The sequence below is a fragment of the Globicephala melas genome, chromosome 12 (assembly GCF_963455315.2).
Source record: "Globicephala melas chromosome 12, mGloMel1.2, whole genome shotgun sequence".
Classification (NCBI taxonomy): Eukaryota; Metazoa; Chordata; class Mammalia; order Artiodactyla; family Delphinidae; genus Globicephala; species Globicephala melas.
The window spans coordinates 54,427,501-54,451,128 of NC_083325.1; the positions used below are offsets into that span (position 1 = coordinate 54,427,501).

Here is a 23,628-nt window from a genome sequence, read left to right on the forward strand (position 1 = left end):
AGAATTAATCTCCAAAATATACAAACAGATCATGGAACTCAATATCAAAAAAACAAACAATCCAGTTAAAAAATGGGTGGAAGACCTAAATAGACATTTCACCAAGGAAAACATACAGATGGCCAAGAGGCAGATGAAAAGATGCTCAATGTTATTAATTATTAGAGAAATGCAAGTCAAAACTATAATGAAGTACCACCTCACACCAGTCAGAATGGCCATTATCAAAAAAGCTAGAAACAATAAATGCTGGAAAGGGTGTGGTGAAAAGGGAACCCTCCTACACTGTTGGTGGGAATGTAAATTGATACAACAACTATGGAAAACGGTATGGAGGTTTCTTAAAAAACTAAAAATAGAACAACCATATGACCCAGCAATCCCACTACTGGGCATATACCCTGAGAAAAACATAATTCAAAAAGAGACATGCACCACAATGTTCACTGCAGCACTATTTACAACAGCCAGGACATGGAACCAACCTAAATGTCCACTGACAGATTAATGGATAAAGAAGATGTGGTACATATATACAAGGAATATTACTCAGCCATAAAAAGAAACAAAATAGAGTTATTTGTAGTGAGGTGGTTGGACCTAGAGTTTGTCATACAGAGTGAAGTAAGTTAGAAACAGAAAACCAAATACCGTATGCTAACGCATATATATGGAATCTAAAAAAAAAAAAGGTACTGATGAACCTAGTTGCAGGGCAGGAATAAAGAGGCAGACATAGAGAATGGACTTGATGACATGGAGTAGGAGGGTGAAGTGAGAGTAGCAACGACATATATACATTACTGAATGTTAAATAGTTGGCTAGTGGGAAGCAGCAGCATAGCACAGGGAGATCAGCTCGGTGCTTTGCGATGATCTATAGGGGTGGGATAGGGAGGATGGGAAGGAGGCTCAAGAGGGAGGGGGTATGGGGACATGTATTCATACGGCTGATTTGCTTTGTTGTACAACAGAAACTAACACAGTATTGTGAAGCAATTATACTCCAATAAAGATCTATTAAAATATATATATATATATATTTTTTTTTTTTGGCTGCATCAGGTCTTAGTTGCAGCACATGGGATCTTTCGTTGTGGCACACAGGCTCTTCGTTGTGGTGCGCAGGCTTCTCTCTAGTTGTGGCGCACAGGCTCAGTAGTGTGGCACATGGGCTTAGTTAGTTGCCCCATGGCACATGGGATCTTAGTTCCCTGACCAGGGATCAAACCCACATCCCCTGCACTGCAAGACAGATTCACAACCACTGGACCACCAGGGAAGTCCCTTCATATATATATATTTATTCATTCATTCATTCATTCATTTGGCTGTGCCGGGTCTTAGCTGCGGCACATGGGATCTTTGCTGCGGCGTGTGGGATCTTTTAGTTGCAGCATGCGAGATCTTTTTTAGTTGCGGCACATGGGATCTTTAGTTGCAGCATGCAAACTCTTAGTTGCAGCACGAGGGATCTAGTTCCCTCACCAGGGATCAAACCTGGGCCCCCTGCATTAGGAGCGCAAGTCTTAGCCACTGTACTCTCACCAGGGATCAAACCTGGGCCCCCTGCATTGGGAGCACAAGTCTTAGCCACTGGACCACCAGGAAAGTCCCAGGAACAAGGAATTTTTAATGAAGGATTTTTAGTATAAACACCTCCTGGTATATATTAGTTTTCTATACATGCATCTATCTAATAGCAAGAACCTCTTCTATAAAATTCTAAGAAATGAACACCAGGGAAACAAGAAGACTTTGCCAAGGAATAAAGCAGGAGCCATACCCTGGATTTTAATTTACTAAGTCTCAACATTCACTTTGGAGCAAAGAGTCGACCATCCTCAGATATACAGAAAAGACAACAGATCTTGGAGAATTCATAACCTAACTTTTACATTGTCCAGACTTTTGTTTCTGATGAAAAGTCACCAGGGGAAATTCTTTATTCCTTCATTTTAAGTATCATCATGTAAAGCTGACAGGAAATGATCAAAATTTTAATTCAGGCCACTGCTTATATACATTTTAATAATATAAACAATGTACAACTATGTACTCTGAATTCACGAATATCTAGTTATTTACTCTCTTAAGGTATTCATTTCAAGTCTAATAAAACTTTAAAGGAACATAAATCAATATGTAGGGAAATGAATTTACTGATTTATTTAAAAACTATTCACCACTTTTTTTTACTGCATAGCGTTAATAAACTTAAAAAATATAGAAGATGATGATGGTACTGCATTTCAAAACAACTTTCCAAGCCACTACTTTGGCTATTACAAGTAATTTTTTTAAACTTTAGAGTGCTCACAATTCAAATAACACTGAAGAAAACAGATAAAAGTAGCTAAAGAAATGGCATGGAAAGACTGACAAAAGAGTTGATACAAGATATCAAAGGAGCAAGAATGGAAATCCATGTTGGGTAGATAACAGTAAACAAGGAGAAGTGGTAACCATAAGAAATCAACATGAACAAAATTGGCAATGGAATGGAATGAACTATTCTTGGCAGAAATCCTGCCCTTCCTAAGCAATTACAGTAATATCAGTGATTTCCTATACGGTATCAGGATTATGGAGTAAGAAATGGAATGCTCAGAATAATCAATGAGGAAATTAGTTTATCTAGGCCTCAATCCCTTCATCTGAAAAGTGAATAAATGTATATATGACTGCCGCACAAGTGGCAGGATGTGTAGAAGTTAAAAGTGCAGGCTGTGACTATCATTATATAAGATGTTACTGATGGAGACAGCTGGGTGATGGGTACATGGAACCCCTTGTACTATTTTTGCAGCTTTTTGAGAGCCTGTAATTATTTCAAAACAAACGTTTTTAAAAGTATTATACAGGCATGAAACCAGACCACCAGGGTTTAAATAGGGGCACAACCAATTATTGGCTGTGTGCCCTCAATCGAGTTATTTTCTCATCTGTAAAATGAGGATAAAAACAATATTTACCTCAGGAGGTGCTATGTGAATTAAATAAGCTTATACATGTAAACCATTCACAACAGTGCTTGTCACATAGTAGGCACTCAATTGTCAGTCATTATTAATGTTGTTAGGATTATTTTTTTCTAAGATCAGAATTCAGCTCTAGAATTCTGTATGTGTAAGCTATCGTTATTTTTGCACTATTGATATGGAGAGATATTAGCTAGTTTGAAAAACAGAGAAAAAATCTTGGCAGCCAATGAGGCCTAAATTCTAGCTCAGTCACCTGTCATCTTTCTATAAACTAGGATTTAATATCATATTTATATAGATATATTTATTCTTTCAAAAATGGATATATCACAAAGAACCAAACTGTTGGAGAGGTGTCTTGGTGCTACATCAACACCATCTCCACCAGGTGGAGAACCATGCCTTATTTTGAAAGCTCTCAAGAACAGAAGATTTCACATTCTCTCTGGCTAAGCCTTACCAGGGCCTTGAAGATGTCAGGAAGTTATTCTTGGTACAGTTTACACTTACTGCCTCTTGTCACCGTAGACGTAGAAGATAAGTTTTAGAACTTTATACCTGAAGACCCCTACCAGTAGGGGTATTACTCTGTTTCTCCTTCTCTTTAATATCCTTATAGATTCTATCTTCCAATTGTTTAATCATCTTCATTCCTACTTCACAGACTTATTGTAAGGAGTACATGAATTAGAATACATCAAAGCACGCAGTACTGTACTTGGCAAACAGTAAGCATTTAATGCATTTTTCTTTCCTTCCTAATCAAGGACTAAACTATCTCCATCAGAATGCCAGGCAGTTGAGGTATTCTAATTTCAATCTCATAATGAACGTACAGGCAAACTCACAAATCCTTAAATTTTTACCTTCTATTTAGAGTTTTTAATAAATCAACATGATGAAACCACATCCTAATTGCATTCCCCTGTCCACTCTAGTCAATTTTTATCCAAATCCCAAATTTTAAGCTATAATGGTATCTTTTAGAGCTGAGATATTTTAAACTAAAATAGTTCAGGAAACATATACTATAAATAGACATCCTTTGTGAAAACTTTTTTTCTTAAAATTATTCCTGACCTTACCTAAACTGTATTCAGACACGTTTCCACTTAAAATGTTTTTTGCTCTTCTTACAGTTACTGTAAATGTGCTCCTCCCTCCCTTTCAAAAGGTGAAATCTTGTCAAGAAAGGCAGATTTTATAAAATCAAATACCTGCAGTAATATTGCAACATGCTAGACTGTAACTGTGAGAGAAAATTAATTCAGTAAAAATGATATCTTGTTACTTCAGTTTGCAACTCTCTTATCTCTTTTCTAATGATTTTTAAAGCCAGAACAATCTGTATGCTTCTCACGATATCAGTGTTTTGGGTGAATTTTCTCCTCCTATTCCTAAGATTCTATTCTGAAAGTGACAAAACATGAATGGGAAAAATACCAAAGCTTGATTTTTCAAATAACTACTACTTGAAGAGCAGTTTGGAAAAATTCTGTTTTCACTTTCAGCCTTCTTTGCCTCAAAAAGAACTTGGCTTTTTTTCATAATCAAATGCTATGAGACAATGGTTAAATGAACCCTTTGATTTGAACTTTATCCTCAAATGCCGATACATTCCTTAGAATGTTTTATTTTTAGTTCTGAGAATACAGTAAGACCCAGTTAAAGCAGCAGGATTCCAAACACAAAGTTGCAAAACCTAAGTTCTGATAAAGATTGCCTGCAAACTCAATAGAATGAACAATGAGATTCTTAGATTGTTTTCTTCTACAAGAGAAAAAAACTTAAAAAAAAATCTTAACTAGAGTGATGTTTACCTTAAGAAAATACTGTATTCAGGATACAAGATGCTTGTATATTGAACCCAGGCACCAACTTCCTCTTCAGTTTCCCTTTTTTGGGCTTCTGTTACTGAGAACAGATTAAATGATTCAAATCTTCTTACAGATACATGTCGTAGACAATCATCCAGGTGTTTTTGTTTCAGAACCTTTGAAATAAAACCAAATATTGTCGTCACATTATATAAATATAAATTAAATTTTCAACATTTAAGTGGTAAGGGGACTTTCTTTTCCAGTAATGGCAGATTACTGGAAAAGACCAACATCTTACTGAAGACAACTAGAAAACATACACAAAATATTTTAAAACATTACTCGAAGGCATCAGAGGGCAAAGAATATAGTGAAGATCTACCAGTCTAATATCTTTAAAAGGAGGTAAATCTAGAGAGATGAGTCTGGCTTTTGCAACCACTTTTCTTGTGAGACATTCATCAATTCCAAAAGAAAGAGCTGAGAAGACAAGCAGCACCTTCAACAGCTTGTAGACTTAGGGGGTAAAAGTTGAATTTCAAAGCTTAATACCTAGGCAGGGGCAGGTATGTTATTCTGAGCTGGTGTGTGTGTGTGTGTGTGTGTGTGTGTGTGTGTGTGTGTGTGTGTGTGTGTGTGTGTGTGTGTGTGTGTGTGAAGATAAATCAAATGAGTAGTTTTCTTGGTGCCACTGAAAACTAGGTTTTTAAGTATGGAAGAAAGGAGATACAACTGTAAGATTAATGAGGTTAAGCAAAAACTCTGTAGCTCTGAATCTGAATAAAGTATAATATAAACTAATGATGTATTTCATTTTTTAAAACTGTACATATATTTCCTACATCTGACCACTGAAAAGGTCTAAAAACAATGACCAAACTAGTAGCAATGAGCACACCTACTGCACATACTGCTGTCTCTAAATACCATTTTTTATTAAAACAAAGTAAGGGGAATCCCCTGGTCGTCCAGTGGTTAGAACTCCACACTTTCACTGCCAAGGGCATGGGTTCAATTCCTGGTCAGGGAACTAAGATAATGCAAGCCACGCAGCACAGCCAAAACGAAGAAAGAAAAAAAAAAAAAGTAAGGCCCTTGGAAAAAGGGCAGGAATTGTACAAGATAAGTCTGGAACATCATGCACACAAGAAAACAAGAAAGCCATACAAAATTAAGGGTTATACCAAAAGGACTGATGGGATAGTGCAAGCATTAACAAAGATAATAAATGTAACTGAGTTGAAACACATTAGTTCATAACAGTAACTTTTTAAATACTTCATTGATGATCACCGAAAAATGCTAAAGAACCAACTTATTTTGAAAACTAGTAAATGAGGAGAAAAAATCAAGTATTTATCTGTCTCTTCTATATGAACCATAACTGAGAATATCCAAATGGAAGTTGAGGGGAAATTTCTCTTTATACTAGTATTCCAAGTAATAAATGAAGAAGGAACAACAGAACATCACCATTTTTCAACTCCTTCATGAATTCATGAACCTAGGTAATCATCATTAAGAAGAGAAATAACCAGACATCACTATGATTATTGATGAAATCTCACACCACTATCATCTTGACCAATTAAACAAGACAAAACAAAAAACATCAAATCTGAATCTGATCAAGCCTCTATATCTTACAGGAAATAGGAAATACAGGGAGAGAGGAACACATTAAACAACATCATCAAGTGCAATTAGCAAAATTCAAATTATGGGAAACTACAAAACACCCAGTTGCTTCTAAAATAAACGGCAAGGGTTGAAAAAGAGACATGCTGAGGGAATATTTAGATTAAAAAGACTTGTACATATCAACCAATAACAATATTTGGAACTTAATTTGGATCCTGTTTTCAAAATAATCAAACTGTAAAGAAAAATTAGGAGACAATGGAAAACTTTTGGAAACTGACCAGATATTTTATGACATCAAGGAATTATTCTGGATAGGATATGGTATTGTAATTAATTTTTTAATGTCATCTTGTATAGGTACATACTGAAATATTTATAGAAAAAAATATGATATCTGAGATTCGCTTCAAAATAATCTGGTGAGGGTTGCATAATGAGAGAACAGAAATGAAACGAATTTGGTCCAGAGTTAAAAATAGTTGAAGCTTATGGATACCTGAGTGGTTATTAAACTATTTTTTTCCACTTTTGTATATGTTTGACATTTCCCATAAAGTTTTTTTAAGATATAAAGCGCTCTAATAGTCATAAACAAATGAAAAATAAAAAGAGATGAAAAACCAAATATATTTGCAAGTTAAGCAATAAACTTCTAAATAATCTGTGAATGAAAAAAAGAACACAATGGAAATTAGAAAGTATTTTAAACTGAATAATAAAAATACATTTCAAGGGCGGAGTCAAGATGGCGTACTAGGAGGACTCGGAATTCATCTCTCCTCACAACTAGGGCACCTGCCAGGCACTGGTGAGGGACCACGGAAACCTAAGGGGACAGGAAGAACCCCCAGCGACCGGGTAGGACATGGGGCATGGGAGGAGTGAAGGGGGAGAAGTGGAGGCAGGATGGGACTGGTGCCCCTAAGGGGCGGCTGGGGGAGGGGAAGGGATCCCATGCTGGAAGCGGTAAATTGGGGGACCATTGGGAGGGCAGAGGATCAAAAGGGAGTGTGGCCAGGTTTCTCCTGCCCACTTGGGTGCCCAGGAACCTGCTGAGATCCCAGGCCTCATCCTCTGCCCACCGAGGCCCCCTCCAGCCATGCGGGTCCTGAGGGAGTGAGAGGGAGGAAGGGGGAGCAAAAGTAAAGGCCGGACCTCCAGGACTGGCACCCCTGAGGGGTGGCTGGGGGAGGGGAGTTCCTACACCCAGCGGGACCCACCCGCGGTTAGGGGTCCAGCAGTGACGGGGGACACCCTGGGGGAGATGGTGAGGGAGGGGCACGAAGGAATGGAAGGGAATGCAGCCAGTGCCTTCCCTGTCCACTTAGGCACCAGGGAGCCTCTTGGGCTCGGGCCTAATCCTCTGCCCTCAGAGCCTCCCTCCCGCCATGCAGAATCCAAGCCCCGCCCCTACACCCTCACCCAGGCCCCCACCCCTACACTCGGAGACCCCCTCCAATGCGCTGGGCCTAAACCCCACCCACACACCCTCACTCAGGGCCCTACCTCCAAACTCTGGAACCCCACACTCCAGAGGCCCTCCCTTGCATGTGCTGCCTCTCCCCTTCCACCCAGGTCTTAAGAAGAGGCCCTGCCCCACACTTGAACGTGGCCCCCCCTCAGGGCCTTTTCCAGCTACATGGGTCCTGAGCCTAGGCCCCACCCCATGATCAAACATAACACCAAATGCCTGGGTCCTGCCCCACCCTAAACCCGCCCCTGCCTAAGTTCCAGCCCCCACCTAAAATTCGCCCCCATAGCCAAGGCTTTTTGTTTTTCTTTTTCTTTTTTCTTCTTTTAGACTGGGGTTCTGTTTTACCTTGCTGATTCATTGTTGTTGATTCTTTTATGTTTTTATTTTTCCTAATAAATCTTTTATTTTTCTAATTTTATTTTATTCTTTATACTCTGTAATTGTTCTCCCCTTTGGGCTTGTTCCCCCCGCTTTTTTTTTTCTTTTTTCTGTTGAGGTTTTACTTTACCTTGTTGCACTTGTTTCAATGGTAGTTTTATTTTTCCTAATATATTTTTTATCTTACTAATTTTACTTTATTTTTTATTCTTTGATATTGTACTGCTTTTTTTCTTTCTTTCTCTTTTACCTTTTTTTTTTCTTTACCATTCCACGAAGCTTGCGGGATCTTGGGTCCCAGGCTGGAGGTTGGGCCCAAGCTCCTGTGGTGGGAGCTCCGAGTCCAAACCGCTAGACTAAAAAAGAACCTAGGACCCTAGGGAATATTAATTGGAGTGAGGACTCCCAGAGGAACGCATCTCAGCAACAAGACCCAGCTCTACCCAACTTTCTGCAAACTCCAGTGCTGGACGTCTCAGGCCAAACAACCAGTAACACAGGAATACAGCACCAACCATCAAAAAAAAAAAAAAAAAAAAGAAATGACAGAAAAATATATTACAGACGAAGGAGCAAGGTAAAAACCTACAAGAACAAATAAATGAAGATGAAATAGGCAACCTAACTGAAAAAGAATTCAGAGTAAGGATAGTAAAGATGATCCAAAATCTTGGCAACAGAATGGAGAAAATACAAGAAACATTCAACAAGGATCTAGAAGAACTAGAAAGCAAACAAACAATGATGAACAACACAAATGCTGAAATTACAAATACTCTAGAAGGAATCAATAGCAGAATAACTGAGGCAGAAGAATGGATAAGTGAGCTGGAAGATAAAATGGTGGAAATAACTGCCAGGGACCAGCATAAAGAAAAAAGAATGAAAAGAATTGAGGACAGTCTCAGAGACCTCTGGGAGAGCATTAAACAAACCAACATTCAAATTATAAGGGTTCCAGAAGAAGAAGAGAAAAAGAAAGGGTCTGAGAAAATATTTGAAGAGATTATAGTCAAAAAGTTCCCTAACATGGGAAAGGAAATAGTCAATCAAGTCCAGGAAGCACAGAGAGCACCATACAGGATAAACCCAAAGACAAACATGCCAAGACACATATTAATCAGGAAAACCCAAAGAGAAACATGCCAAGACACATATTAATCAAACTATCAAAAATTAAATACAAAGAAAAAATATTAAAAGCAGCAAGGAAAAGGCAACAAATAACATACAAGCGAATCCCCATAAGGTTAACAGCTGATTTCTCAGCAGAAACTCTGCAAGCCAGAAGGGAGTGGCAGAGCATATTTAATGTGATGAAAGGGAAAAACCTACAACCAATATTACTCTACCCAACATGGATCTCATTCAGATTCGGTGGAGAAATTAAAACCTTTACAGATAAGCAAATGTTAACAGAATTCAGCACCACCAAACCAGCTTTAGAACAAATGCTAAAGAAACTTCTCTAGGCAGGAAACACAAGAGAAGGAAAAGACCTACAAAAACAAACCCAAAACAATTAAGAAAATGGTAACAGGAATGAACATACATATCGGTAATTACCTTAAACATAAATGGATTAAATGCTCCCACCAAAACACATAGACTGGCTGAATGGATACAAAAACAAGACCCGTAATATGCTGTCTACAAGAGACCCACTTCAGACCTAGGGACACACACAGACTGAAAGTGACGGGATGGAAAAAGACATTGCATGCAAATGGAAATCAAAAGAAAGCTGGAGTAACAATTCTCGTTTCAAACAAAATAGACTTTAAAATAAAGACTACTACAAGAGACAAAAAAGGACACTACATAATCATCAAGGGATCAATCCAAGAAGAAGATGTAACAATTGTAAATATTTCTGCACCCAACAGAGGAGCACCTCAATACATAAGGCAAGTGCTAACAGCCAAAAATGGGGAAATCGACAGTAACGCAATCATAGTAGGGGACTTTAACATCCCATTTTCACCAAAGGACAGATCATCCAAAATGAAAATAAAAAAAGAAACACAAGTTTTAAATGATACATTAAACAAGATGGACTTAATTGATATTTATAGGACATTCCATCCAAAAATAACAAAATACATTTTCTTCTCAAGTGCTCATGGAACAATCTCCAAGATAGACATATCTTGGGTCACAAATTGAACCTTGGTAAATTTAAGAAAACTGAAATTGTATCAAGTATCTTTTCCGACCACACACTATGAGACTAGATATCAAATACAGGGAAAAAATCTGCAAAAAAAAAAAAAAACACATGGAGGCTAAATAATACACTACTTAACAACCAAGAGATCACTTAAGACACCAAAGAGGAAATCAACAAATACCTAGAGACAAATGACAATGAAAACACAACGACCCAAAACCTGTGGGATGCAGCAAAACCAGTTCTAAGAGGGAAGTTTATAGCAATATAATCCTACCTCAAGAAAAAAGAAACATCTCAAATAAACAACCTAAACTTACACCTAAAGCAATTAGAGAAAGAAGAACAAAAAAACCCCAAAGGGGTTAGTGGCGCAGTGGTTGAGAGTCCGCCTGCCGATGCAGGGGACACAGGTTTGTGCCCCGGTGTGGGAAGATCCCACATGCCGTGGAACGGGAAGGCCCGTGAGCCATGGCCGCTGAGCCTGCGCGTCCGGAGCCTGTGCTCTGCAACGGGAGAGGCCACAACAGTGAGAGGCCCGCGTACGGCAAAAAAAAAAAAAGTTAGCAGAAGGAAAGAAATCATAAAGATCAGAGCAGAAATAAATGAAAAAGAAATGAAGGAAACAGTAGCAAAGATCAATAAAAGTAAAAGCTGGTTCATTAAGAAGATAAACAAAATTGATAAACCATTCGCCAGACTCATCAAGAAAAAGAGGGAGAGGACTCAAATCAATAAAATTAGAAATGAAAAAGGAGAAGTTACAACAGACACCACAGAAATACAAAGCATACTAAGAGACTACTACAAGCAACTCTATGCCAGTAAAATGGACAACCTGGAAAAAATGGACAAATTCTTACAAACGTATAACCTTCCAAGACTGAACCAGGAAGAAATAGAAAATATGAACAGACCAATCACAAGTAATGAAGTTGAAACTGTGATTAAAAATCTTCCAACATACAAAAGTCCAGGACCAGATGGCTTCACAGCTGAATTCTATCAAACATTTAGAGGAGAGCTAACACCCATCCTTCTCAAACTCTTCCAAAAAATTATGGAGGAAGGAACACTCCCAAACTCATTCTACGAGGCCACCATCACCCTGATACCAAAACCAGACAAAGATACTACAAAAAATGAAAATTACAGACCAATATCACTGATGAATATAGATGCAAAAATCCTCAACAAAATACTAGCAAACAGAATCCAACAACACACTAAAAGGATCATACACCATGATCAAGTGGGATTTATCCCAGGGATGCAAGGAATCTTCAATATACGCAAATCAATCAATGTGATACACCATATTAACAAATTGAAGAAGAAAAACCATATGATCATCTCAACAGATGGAGAAAAAGCTTTTGACAAAATTCCACACCCATTTACGATAAAAACTCTCCAGAAAGTGGGCATAGAGGGAAACTACCTCAACAAAATAAAGGCCATATATGACAAACCCACAGCAAACATCATTCTCAATGGAGAAAAACTGAAAGCATTTCCTCCAAGATCAGGAACAAGACAAGGATGTTCACTCTCACCACTATTATTCAACATAGTTTTGGAAGTCCTAGCCACGGCAACCAGAGTACAAAAAGAAATAAAAGGAATGCAAATTGGGAAAGAAGTAAAACTCTCACTGTTTGCAGATGATATGATACTATACATAGAGGATCCTAAAGATGCCACCAGAAAACTACTAGAGCTAATCAATGAATTTGGTAAAGTTGCAGGATACAAAATTAATGCACAGAAATCTCTTGCATTCCTGTACACTAATGATGAAAAATCTGAAAGAGAAATTAAGGAAACACTCCCATTTACCACTGCAACAAAAAGAATAAAATACCTAGGAATAAACCTACCTAGGGAGACAAAAGATCTTTATGCAGAAAACTATAAGACACTGATGAAAGAAATTAAAGATGATACCAACAGATGGAGAGAGAGCCCATGTTCTTGGTTGGAAGAATCAATATTGTGAAAATGACTATACTACCCAAAGCAATCTACACATTCAATGCAATCCCTATCAAATTACCAATGGCATTTTTTCTACAGAACTAAAACAAAAAATCTTAAAATTTGTATGGAGACACAAAAGACCCCAAATAGCCAAAGCAGTCTTGAGGGAAACAAACGGAGCTGGAGGAATCAGACTCCCTGACTTCAGACTATACTACAAAGTTACAGTCATCAAGACAATATGGTACTGACACAAAAACAGAAATATAGATCAATGGAACAGAATAGAAAGCCCAGAGATAAACCCACACACCTATGGTCAACTAATCTATGACAAAGGAGGCAAGGATATACAATGGAGAAAAGACAGTCTCTTAAACAAGTGGTGCCGGGAAAACTGGACAGCTCCATGTAAAAGAATGAAATTAGAACACTCCCTAACACCATACACAAAAATAAACTCAAAATTGATAAGAGACCTAAATGTAAGACCGGGCACTATAAAACTCTTAGAGGAAAACATAGGAAGAACACTCTTTGACATAAATCACAGCAAGGTCTTTTTTGATCCACCTCCTAGAGTAATGGAAATAAAGACAAAAGTAAACAAATGGGACCTAGTGAAAATTCAAAGCTTTCGCACAACAAAGGAAACCATAAACAAGACGAAAAGACAACCCTCAGAATGGGAGAAAATATTTGTAAACGCATCAACGGACAAAGGATTAATCTCCAAAATATATAAACAGCTCATGCAGCTCAATAATAAAAAGACAACCCAATCCAAAAATGGGCAGAAGACCTAAATAGACATTTCTCCAAAGAAGACATACAGACGGCCAAGAAGCACATGAAAAGCTGCTCAACATCACTAATTATTAGAGAAATGCAAATCAAAACTACAATGAGGGGGCTTCCCAAGGGGCGCAGTGGTTGAGTGTCCGCCTGCCAATGCAGGGGACACGGGTTCATGCCCCAGTCCGGGAAGATCCCACATACCGCGGAGCGGCTGGGCCCATGAGCCATGGCTGCTGAGCCTGCGCGTCTGGAGCCTGTGCTCCGCAACAGGAGAGGCCACAACAGTGAGAGGCCCACGTACCGCAAAAAAAAAAAAAACTACAATGAGGTATCACCTCACACTGGATAGAATGGGCATCATCAGAAAATCTACAAACAACAAATGCTGGAGAGGGTGTGGAGAAAAGGGAACCCTCTTGCACTGTTGGTGGGAATGTAAATTGATACAGCCACTATGGAGAACAGTATGGAGGTTCCTTAAAAAACTAAAAATAGAACTACCATATGACCCAGCAATCCCACTACTGGGCATATACCCTGAGAAAACCATAATTCAAAAAGACACATGCACCCCAATGTTCACTGCAGCACTATTTACAATAGCCGGATCATGGACACAACCTAAATGCCCATCGACAGATGAATGGATAAAGAAGATGTGGTACATATATACAATGGAATATTACTCAGCCGTAAAAAGGAACGGAATTGGGTCATTTGTTGAGACGTGGATCGATCTAGAGACTGTCATACAGAGTGAAATAAGTCAGAAAGAGAAAAACAAATACCGTATATTAACGCATATATGTGGAACCTAGAAAAATGGTACAGATGAGCCAGTTTGCAGAGCAGAAATTGAGACACAGATGTAGGGAACAAACGTATGGACACCAAAGGGGGAAGAGGCAGGAGAGCGGGTGGTGCTGGTGGCATGAATTGGGTTATTGGGATTGACATGTATACACTGATGTGTATAAAATTGATGACTAATAAGAGCCTGCTGTATAAAAAAAAAAGTGCCTTGATAAAATGTTTAAAATAAGTCAATACTATGTTAGTTTTTCTCTCTTTTACATTTACCAATATAAATATATGTTCATCTTTAAAAAAAAAAGAAAATGGACAAAAGACATGAAGAGACATTTCATTGAAGTGATATACAGATGGCAAATAAGCATGAAAAGATGTTTATCTGCAGCAATTGTTAAAATATGTAAATTTCCAAACCCCACTCAAAATTCACTGCTCTAGAAAGTTTTTGCTTTTAAAATTTTTTAAATTGTGGAAAATATTGGGTTGGCCAAAGCGTTCCTTTGCGTTTTTTTGTAACATCTTATGGAAAAACCTGAACAAACATTTTGACCAACCCAATACACAAAACATAAAATTCAAAAAAAAAAGACAAATGCTTTCACACCTAGAGCCTTCTAAACATTTTAGTTTCTTTACTGCACAGTTAAAAGTTCATTTCATTCAAAATAATTATTGATGGAATATTTTGTTTTTAGACTGATAAGCTACATACTTCTAATTCAAGAAAACATTCACATTCATCTTTTTAACCTAAAACACAATCCTAAATATTTTTAAGGAATCCAATGAAACCAATTATTTTTTTTTTTTAATAAATTTATTTATTTTGGGGTGTGTTGGGTCTTCGTTTCTGTGCGAGGGCTTTCTCTAGTTGCGGCGAGTGGGGGCTACTCTTCATCGCGGAGCGCGGGCCTCTTACTGTCGCGGCCTCTCTTGTTGCGGAGCACAGGCTCCAGACACGCAGACTCAGTAGTTGTGGCTCATGGGTCTAGTTGCTCCGTGGCATGTGGGATCTTTCCCAGACCAGGGCTCGAACCCGTGTCCCCTGCATTGGCAGGCAGATTCTCAACCACTGTGCCACCAGGAAAGCCCAAAACCAATTATTAATCTTAATAAATCAGAGACATAAAAAAGAAAATCTCCTCCAATCACTGATGTATATGTCAACAAGGTTTGAACAGCGGGGGTCAGGGGTGAGCATTACATGTAAACACTTAAGGTTAAAGTATGTTCTGCAGAGTACACAAAAATCTATGTCATCTGTGACTATAGCAGTATAAAGTTCTATAATCCATTGAAATGTCAGTTTAACTTAAACAATGGGAAAAAACCCTTATAAATACAATGATGTATAAAATGTTGTCAACAAATAATTCTCTATGCAAAAAAAAAAAGAGTGAAAAAGCACAAATGACCTTGCTCAGCCCCTGCTGCAGAAAGTGATCCAAGTGATGCCAATAAAAACCAATGAAGAGTCCATCCCTCAATTCTTCACTTATGTAGGGATCTAAACCACAACCCTCAGTGCAAGATCTACAAGCACATCACACAACCATTCTTAAGACATGCTCTCTTGGTGTCTGTCTGCCATTTTCTACAATGGAATCAGAAGGCCTAAAAAGAGCACAAAATACAGTACATCTCTAGTAACTGATTCTCTGGATTAACAAACACTCTCCATTCCCTCTATTAAATATTCAGACTGGACCACGTGAACTGAATAGTGCCAGTGCACAATCCTGCCCTTCCCTGCTGAGTTGCTTGCCAAGTTAACTGTCCTTCTTCACAAGCTTTTTTATACCACCTGTTGGTATTGTCATGAATTAAATATTACAAAAACTAATGGAATAACAATTATTAGGAAGAAGGTCTTAAAGAAATCTAGTCCCACTCTCTCATTTACAAATGAGAAAACTGAGGTCCAAAGAGGGTGCTCACCATCATACAAATAGTTAAGGGTGGTAGATCTGGGACTAAAATCAATTGTATGAAATTCTATTCCAGAAATCATGCTGTCTCTTTCCGCATTGACAGTCTCAAACATATATCATCCTGCTTTAATTTAAATTGTACTGTGAGGGACTTCCCTGGCGGTCCAGTGGTTAAGACTCTGTGCTTCCAATGCAGGGGGCACAGTTTCGATCCCTGGTTGGGGAACTAAGATCCCACACGTCGCGAGGCACAGCCAAAAAACTAAAAAAATAAAAAAAAATTTAATTAAAAAAATAAAAATAAATTGTACTGTGAAATATTCCATTAATCAGATTCTTCAGCCAAGTATTCAGACCTCTAGGCCCCATTATTCATTCTGTAGGTGGTTGTGAGATGTGTGTAAGCATGTAATGGTCATTTGCTACTTTTTCATCTGCTCTACATCCCTTCCCCTTGGGAAATGCCCCTCCCTCTCCCTATGCAATAATGGTAGGGTTGTTATTTTCCCTGCCACAGGGTGGGCTCATGACGCAGGCCAAAGTGCACTAGTCTCCTAGACACAGCAGTTGGTGCAAACTTCGCCTCTTAGAGTTCTTTGGAGGAAATGATTTGGGTGTTGGGGAAAAGGGTTATTTCTTCTGGATCACTAGCTGGGTGGATGATGAAGTTGCCAACAGCTATCTTTGCCATCAGGTAATGAGACACAACGAAGAGAAAAATATTACGGAATATCCACAGCCTCTATTGATATTGATCCATAGACTCTCAGACCTCATATGATTAAAGTGGGCACTAGACTCAAAAGTCAGCAATTTTCCATGTTGAGGCAGGAGATAGATGGGCCCCAGGGTGAGCAGCCAGAGTTCATCCCCTGTGGACAGATACTCCAAAATAGCAGGAGGGAGAAGAGCTAAGCCCTGCCCAGATAAGAGATAAAAGACCACATATTCCTCATTCTTGAAGTCAAGGAGACCTTCTCCACTACACACGCCCAGAAAGGCTCCCTGAAGGTCAAAAAGGGAGGGGGTGCTACCCCATAGTAAGTGATGCCATCCTACCCATACACCTCTTCGCTGGAATCCATCTTGGCTAAGAGATGCACGCACACACACATGGGAGGACCCTGAGATATACCGATATGGACTCAGAACCAGACAAAGCAAGATGATTGGCCAAAGGAAACCCAGAAGAAATGCCCCATAAAAGTGATTCAAACTACCACGAGGACACAACTCTCTCTCTGAGGTCGCCCATGTATCTATCCACAGGTACTCTTTTCCTCCTAATAAACACTTGTTTCACTACTTTCCATCTCTATGTGGAAATTCACTTCTACAACAGCTGATGGGCCAGGGCCTTGTCACTGGCCACTGGTCCCTTGTGGTCTAGTGGCTAAGATTCAGCACTCTCACTGCCACGGCCCAACCTCAGTCTCCGGCCATGAACCAAAATCCTGCTTCAAGCCACTGCAGGCTGAGGCCACCCAAGAGCAATGTGACCTAGTATCAAATGATGAACTAGGACAACCAGGTTTTCTCTCAAAAATGTTAATTATAAAACATAGAAAATATTGAACAGTTAACGTGAAGGGCCATGAGATAGCACTGGAGCCCTAGTGGAAAGAGAATTGTGAGGGAGAAAACAAGGAGACATAGCAGATGTCATGAAGATGTCACGTAAGAGAGAGAAAAAGAATTGCATATCTTTAGCATTGTTTAGATTCCTCACAGTTTTCCAGTTGGATGCTAACAAGATGCAAATGGTCCATTCATTTAAAACATATTTACTAAGAGCCTGCAAATGTTTAAAATACATGGAAGATTCGATTATTATAGAAAAATATTCACTTTCTCCCCTGCTCCCTCAAAGAAAAAAACATACTTCTCTGCCTCCTAACTTTAGGCTTGGCTAAGTATCCTACTTTGGCCAACAGGATATTAGTAGGTGCTTAAAATGTGTTTCAGTGGTTGCGTTTGCTCTCTTATACCTCTGTCGTCACTACGAGAACATGTCAGCCCAGAATTAGAGGCATGTGGACCAAGCATGCAGCATAGAGCCACTCAGCTGATCACAGCCTATGTCAGTCAACTCCCAGGTGGCCCACAAACAGAATAAATGCTCACTGTTGAATGCAGTTGTGACAGTGTAGTTATTTGTTACTCACTGATACAATACACTGAGGATGAGATGCTGTGGGCCACTTAAAGACTGTCCCTTACTCAGCCTTTCCACAATATGTAACAGTATCTACTAAAAATCAACTAGCGAGAGCCGGTGCAGGAGATGGAGATTAATAAAATATCACCTTTTCCCAGGAAGAACTCCTATTGTAGTGAGAAAGTTGGACTCTGATCAAATGATCATAAAATAATGTGATATGAGGTTCACCCATATAGTGAGCTGAAGGTCTAACTCAGCCAGAGGAGTCAGCAGAGCCTTCACATAGGAGGAGATTGAAATAGAGGTCTGAAGGATAACAGTCATTCATCAAGTAGAGAAGTAGAAAGACTCTAAACAGCGGGCACATGTATACCAAAACATTAAACTTCAAAGCATGTGAGGAGTTCAAGTGTCAGCCATAGCTGAAACTTATCCTTATTCTAATGTAGACAACAATTCAGAATGAATATAAGAGATGGTCAACTAGAATTTTTACTAGGAATTACTGAAGTCGTCACGATAAGATTTGATTGATCATTTTAAGGCCCTAATTTACTATTCTGATACTTTAAATTTAGTTGATGTTTATTTCACTATAGAAATTTCCTACAGATAATGATCTATGAGGACTTGCATTTTATTATCCTATAATACCATTTGTAACATTAATTGCAAAACCAGATCATTAATGCCCTGCAAAGGCTTTCAATGCATCAGCAAACAAATGATCTTTGAGTTGTCATGACAGCACTGGAAGGCCACTGTATGAAAAGGTGACTCGATACAATTGCAAACAAAGTAACCGCCAAAATACTAAAAGCACAATCTCAAGTAACCTGGCAATAGCTGGGAAACTCTCCTCGAAATATAAGTCAGAAATGGAAAATGTCCTGTTGAATAAAGTGTTCGGCAGGACACCCCAGGCAGAAGCATAACACTGGGATGTAAACAATAAACAGATTTCACTTCAAGCAGTTTGGAAAGAGCGTCAGTGTCGTCAAATCAGAAAATCTTCAAACCTGCATACGACTGAAGTTACCAGCAACAGTAGCAACTTTTAAGTGCTAAAAGATAACCGCCAGTAAAAAAATCAACACACTTAGACACCGAGAATCTCTCTGATCTCTTCAAACCATAAGATAAACACGTAACTTTCGCGTGAAAGCGAAGCGGGAGGGCGCCGGGGCAGCTCTTGCAACTGCCTTCGCTCTCCGCTCCACGAAAGAAACCGAAGCAACACGTGCAACGTCACTGTCCCAACACAGTCAACCATGCTGATCACCAAGAGAGGGGACAGATTTGGAGCTAGAACCAGGCTAGGAGTTAAGAAGCAAGGGGAAGAAACCAGGGGAAGAAAGTAAAACAGAAGCAGGAACGAACAGTATGGACCGGGGAGCGGCGGTGCCACCGACCCTACTGGCGAGCAAGGAGAAAAGTCCCTCAGATGCAGACTAATGTCTAGAAAGGGATCTTCTCCTTCGAGCTGAGTTTCCCAGGACTCAGCCTCGGCTGCCCCCTCCCTGCCCAATGCCACCTGATACCTCCTTTTGGCGCGACGCTTAGGTGAACCAAGGGGGCGCTTTTCAGGAGGCTCCCAGCAAAACTGTGAGGGAACTCCCAGAGCTGCCAAGGGGAGAGTAGCTGCCTGTCGCTTGCGAGGGGAGTGGCCAAAGGCAAAAGTGAGTCGAGAGGGCTCTACCTTACCTGCCGCAGGAGCTTCCACCGGGCAGCACCCAAGGGCGCCGAGATTGCGGGTCCCTGAGCGGCGCTGCTGCTTGTCCGGCCCTCGCCCGCTGCGCGCTCAGCCTGGCCGGCCCCTGCGTCCGCGACTCGAGACTCCATCCGGCTGGAGCTGGCGAGATACCGCCGCCACAGCTCCCCCCTGCCAGGACCTGCCTACTTCTTCCCTGTCAGGATCTGTGACGCCGGGGTTCCCTCCCACTGCCCTAGCGCGCGCTCTCTCCCCGAATGCCGCATTTCCGGTAGTCGCGTCTCCTTAGCAACCAGGGCAGCGCGGCTCTCGCCACTGCACCATTTTGCTGGTGGCCATCTTGAGTGAGGGCAGACCGGAGAGTGAGGGAACTGTGGCAGACCTAGTGCGACGCCGCCCCCTTTGGTTCCCTTCTCTCCTGTTTCATCTCGAGCTCTGAAGACTAGCAAAGAACCAAAAGGCTTATATTTTTGAGCGTTAATGAACCCAGGAGAAGTAAAAAAAGAAAAATATTCCTGACCACAATAAAGATGGCGGAATCCACTTAGCGCTCGTGCCAGACGGCGGTTACGTAGACGGCGTGCTGCAAACCAGCTCCGGGCGGTTCTGGGTAGGCTGTCGTTCCGCTAGCTGCAGAACGCAGACTTCGGCTGACCGTGACTGAGGTGGGAGCTGCGCTCCTTCCTGAGAGCATCGGGTTCTCCGGCCTGCCTTCACTCGTTTCGGTGTCTAGAGCGAGACTGACTTTCAGTTTGCGTACGTATGGGGGGCGTAGGCTGGGAGTCTCTTCCCTTCACCCCGTCCTCACCCCCACCCAACCATCCCTCAGTCCCTTGGTCCTAGCTTTTTGACCGATGTCCCTTCACTGCGTGGCACATGGTACCGCTCCCTCTCACACTCGGATGCACAGGGAAAACGAACGGTTTCTCCCAGGAACACCCATTCGTCTACCCTACCCCTATCCCCAGCCTTGCCTACTGTCTTTTCCCAGTGGGTGAAAGATGGATGGATGGAGGCTGCGGGCACGGATGTAGTGGTTTAGGGCTTTTATTTTATTTTCTTTTATTTTACTTTGTTTTTGCTGGTGTCAACTGCATATCCCCTATACCCACTCCCCCGTTATTTTGCTGCGACATAGAAAGAGGTTAAGAGGGGCAGGGGCGTCGTAGCGGATCCGAGCTGTGGTAAAGCTGACGCACTATTGTGTAAATACCTTTGATACCGAGGAGCAATTTGTGGAAGACTTCCATGATGACATTCAACAGTGTGCAACATACCTAGATTTTTCCTGCCCTAAAAATAGTAGCCACCGTTTATTGAGTGGTTACTACGTGCCAGACACTTCATTAAGATTTTAACATAAATTGTATCATTCTTAGAATAGCTATTTCATAGAGTAAGTGGGATCATTATCTCTATTTTGCAGATGATGAAACTAAGCACAGGTGGTAAGTGCAGGAATGAAGACCTGAACCCAGGTTTCTCTGACTTAACTACTTACTAGCTTTACTTACCTTGATAGGTTAATAAGCACCAGCTTCCCAACAGAAAACAGGTGGCGTCACATTTCATGTGTGCCTCCTGAAGTGTTTTTTGTTTTTTTCAACTAAAGAGCTAAACACCTTTTTGACATTAAAGTCCAGTTGTTGTTATGTCCAGATAGACTTATTGCTCTACTATTACTGTTCAGGTGACCTGGGGTAGTTGCTTAAACCTTCCTGAGCCACAGTTTGCTCACCTGTAAAGCCAACATCATAATAGCTACTCTATCAGGTCCCTATGAAGTTTAAATTAAATGAAGTATATAAAAGCATGTGGCACGAAGCAAACACTCAATAAATACTAATCCCTTCTCCTCTACCTTTATTAAGTGATTGGACTTTTCCAGTTTATCCTCCACATACAAACCAAAGATAAGTTATGAATTGTGAAATCAAAGCCGTTTTGCCTTTAAAAGCCCTCAGAGTTCCTGAGATGCCTCCATTAAGTCTATGTATTTATTTGCAAATTTTTATTTTGTTTTTTTGTTTTCTGTTTGTTTTAGTTTGCCCATGTGTGTACCAGAATCAGTGCTGTTTGAGCCTGACAGGATTGACTTTACAAATGAGACATTTATGTCACATCTGCCAAGAAGTGTGATTTAAATTAAACTTTAACTTTTACAAGTTTTCAGATACTTTGAGTTATCAGCTGTCTGCGGTTATTTGTAACTGGAGGGGTACACAGCCCCAAAGGGGAGGGATAAGAACTGCAGATCTTAGATGCTCTAAGAACCCACTACTATATAATCATTCCTATGAAAATCATTCACGTGCTGGCAGCCGCAAAGGGAGCATAAACCAGGGACTTTGATATCATGCAGCAGAAGAGCAAATTATTTCTTCAGCCTTTGAAGTATAGTATTCCTCACCTTGGGAAATGCATGCAGAAACAGCATGTGAATCACTGTAACTTCGCTGATCATTATTACAATAGAATAAAATTGAAAAAATATCACCTAACCAAGTGTCTGCAGAATAAACCCAGGATATCAGAGTTAGCAAGAAACATCCCAAGTCGGAACTTCTCATGTAAGGTATGGACTGTTTAAGTTAACCTATGTGTAGGCCTTTAAGATTAATTTTAGTTTAAAAATAAAGAATGGGTTGGATATCAGTTACTAATTTTCTCAGTAATTCTGGTTTGATTTTTTAAATATTCAGGCTTAATTGTAGTCATATATATACGTATAAAAGAATATATACATATATATTTATAGAGCTCTAATGTAATATATAAAACTGTAGATTTATAAAAAATGATTCACCTTAAGAACTCCTTATTGTGCCTGCCAGTGCAGTTCAAAGTATAATTTGGCTTTCTAAAATTCCTAGACTAACATAATAGCTCTTAATAAAAATCTAATAATATGCTGATTGTTTTATGAATCCCAAATTAGGAAACTTAAGTAAAGACCATGTAATTGTGTTACTTCTCTGTAAAAAAAAAAAAAAACAACGAAAAAGCGATTTGCATTTTATACCACTTGTGTCCTTCAGGAAGATGCTTTCAGACCATTGTACTCTGGCCAGACCCCAAGCTGTGGGCATGACCTCAACTTTGAGGACCTGTTGCTCTTGTATGTAGAATGACCACATATCCTGGGTTGCCTCCGACAGTCTCAGTCTACGCATATTTTCCCTATGTTATTATTAATAGTGTCCCCTTTCTTCTCAGAAGTGTCTTGCTTAGGATAGTAAATTATATGTGCATCCTAATTATTTGAGATTAAGCTATTTATGCTGCTCTTTGACACCCCTCCCCTACCTCATACTTACTATGTTCCTTAGATTCCTTAAATTGTGTTTAGGGGTGATATTCTTGCAATATTTAACGTATTTTGTTATTTTAATATCTTAATTTCTGGTTTTAATCGTTTTGTTACATACTAATATTTTTAGTCTGTTTTGGCTTATTTTTTTATTGTAGTAAAATATAGGTAACAAAATTTTCCACTTTAACCATTTTTAAGTGTATAATTCAGTGGCATTAATTACATCACAGTGTTGTACAACTGTTACAACTATTTGCAAAACCCTGTCCTCACCTGAAAAAAATACCCATTAAGCAAGAACTCCCCACTGCTGCTTTCCTGAGCCCCTGGAAACCTTTAATCTACTTTCTGTCTCTCTGAATTTCCCTATTCTAGATAATTCATATAAGTGGAATTATGTAATATCCTTTTGTGTTTGGCTTATTTCACTTAGCATAATGTTTTCAAGGTT

At 39.7% G+C, this 23,628-nt stretch overlaps 2 protein-coding genes across 5 annotated transcripts in view; one reads left to right on the forward strand and one right to left on the reverse strand.

Moving 5' to 3' along the window:
- Positions 1–20,075, reverse strand: part of CAMKMT (calmodulin-lysine N-methyltransferase) — a 402,917-nt gene extending 382,842 nt beyond the window's left edge. For both annotated transcript variants that reach the window (XM_060309608.2, XM_060309607.2), the window contains exons 1-2: positions 19,858–20,075; positions 4,805–4,977 (exon numbers count right to left, since the gene is read on the reverse strand). In XM_060309608.2, coding sequence (XP_060165591.1) covers positions 4,805–4,977; positions 19,858–19,995 — 311 coding nt within the window. In that variant the 5' untranslated portion in view covers positions 19,996–20,075. The remainder of the gene's footprint in view (positions 1–4,804; positions 4,978–19,857) is intronic.
- Positions 20,076–20,456: 381 nt separating this feature from the next.
- PREPL (prolyl endopeptidase like) overlaps positions 20,457–23,628 on the forward strand; it is a 57,072-nt gene continuing 53,900 nt past the window's right edge. For 2 of the 3 annotated variants that reach the window (XM_060309390.1, XM_060309391.1), the window contains exons 1-2: positions 20,457–20,620; positions 21,909–22,439. In XM_060309390.1, coding sequence (XP_060165373.1) covers positions 22,221–22,439 — 219 coding nt within the window. In that variant the 5' untranslated portion in view covers positions 20,457–20,620; positions 21,909–22,220. The remainder of the gene's footprint in view (positions 20,621–21,908; positions 22,440–23,628) is intronic. The other variant, XM_030857789.2, reaches the window with a different exon arrangement.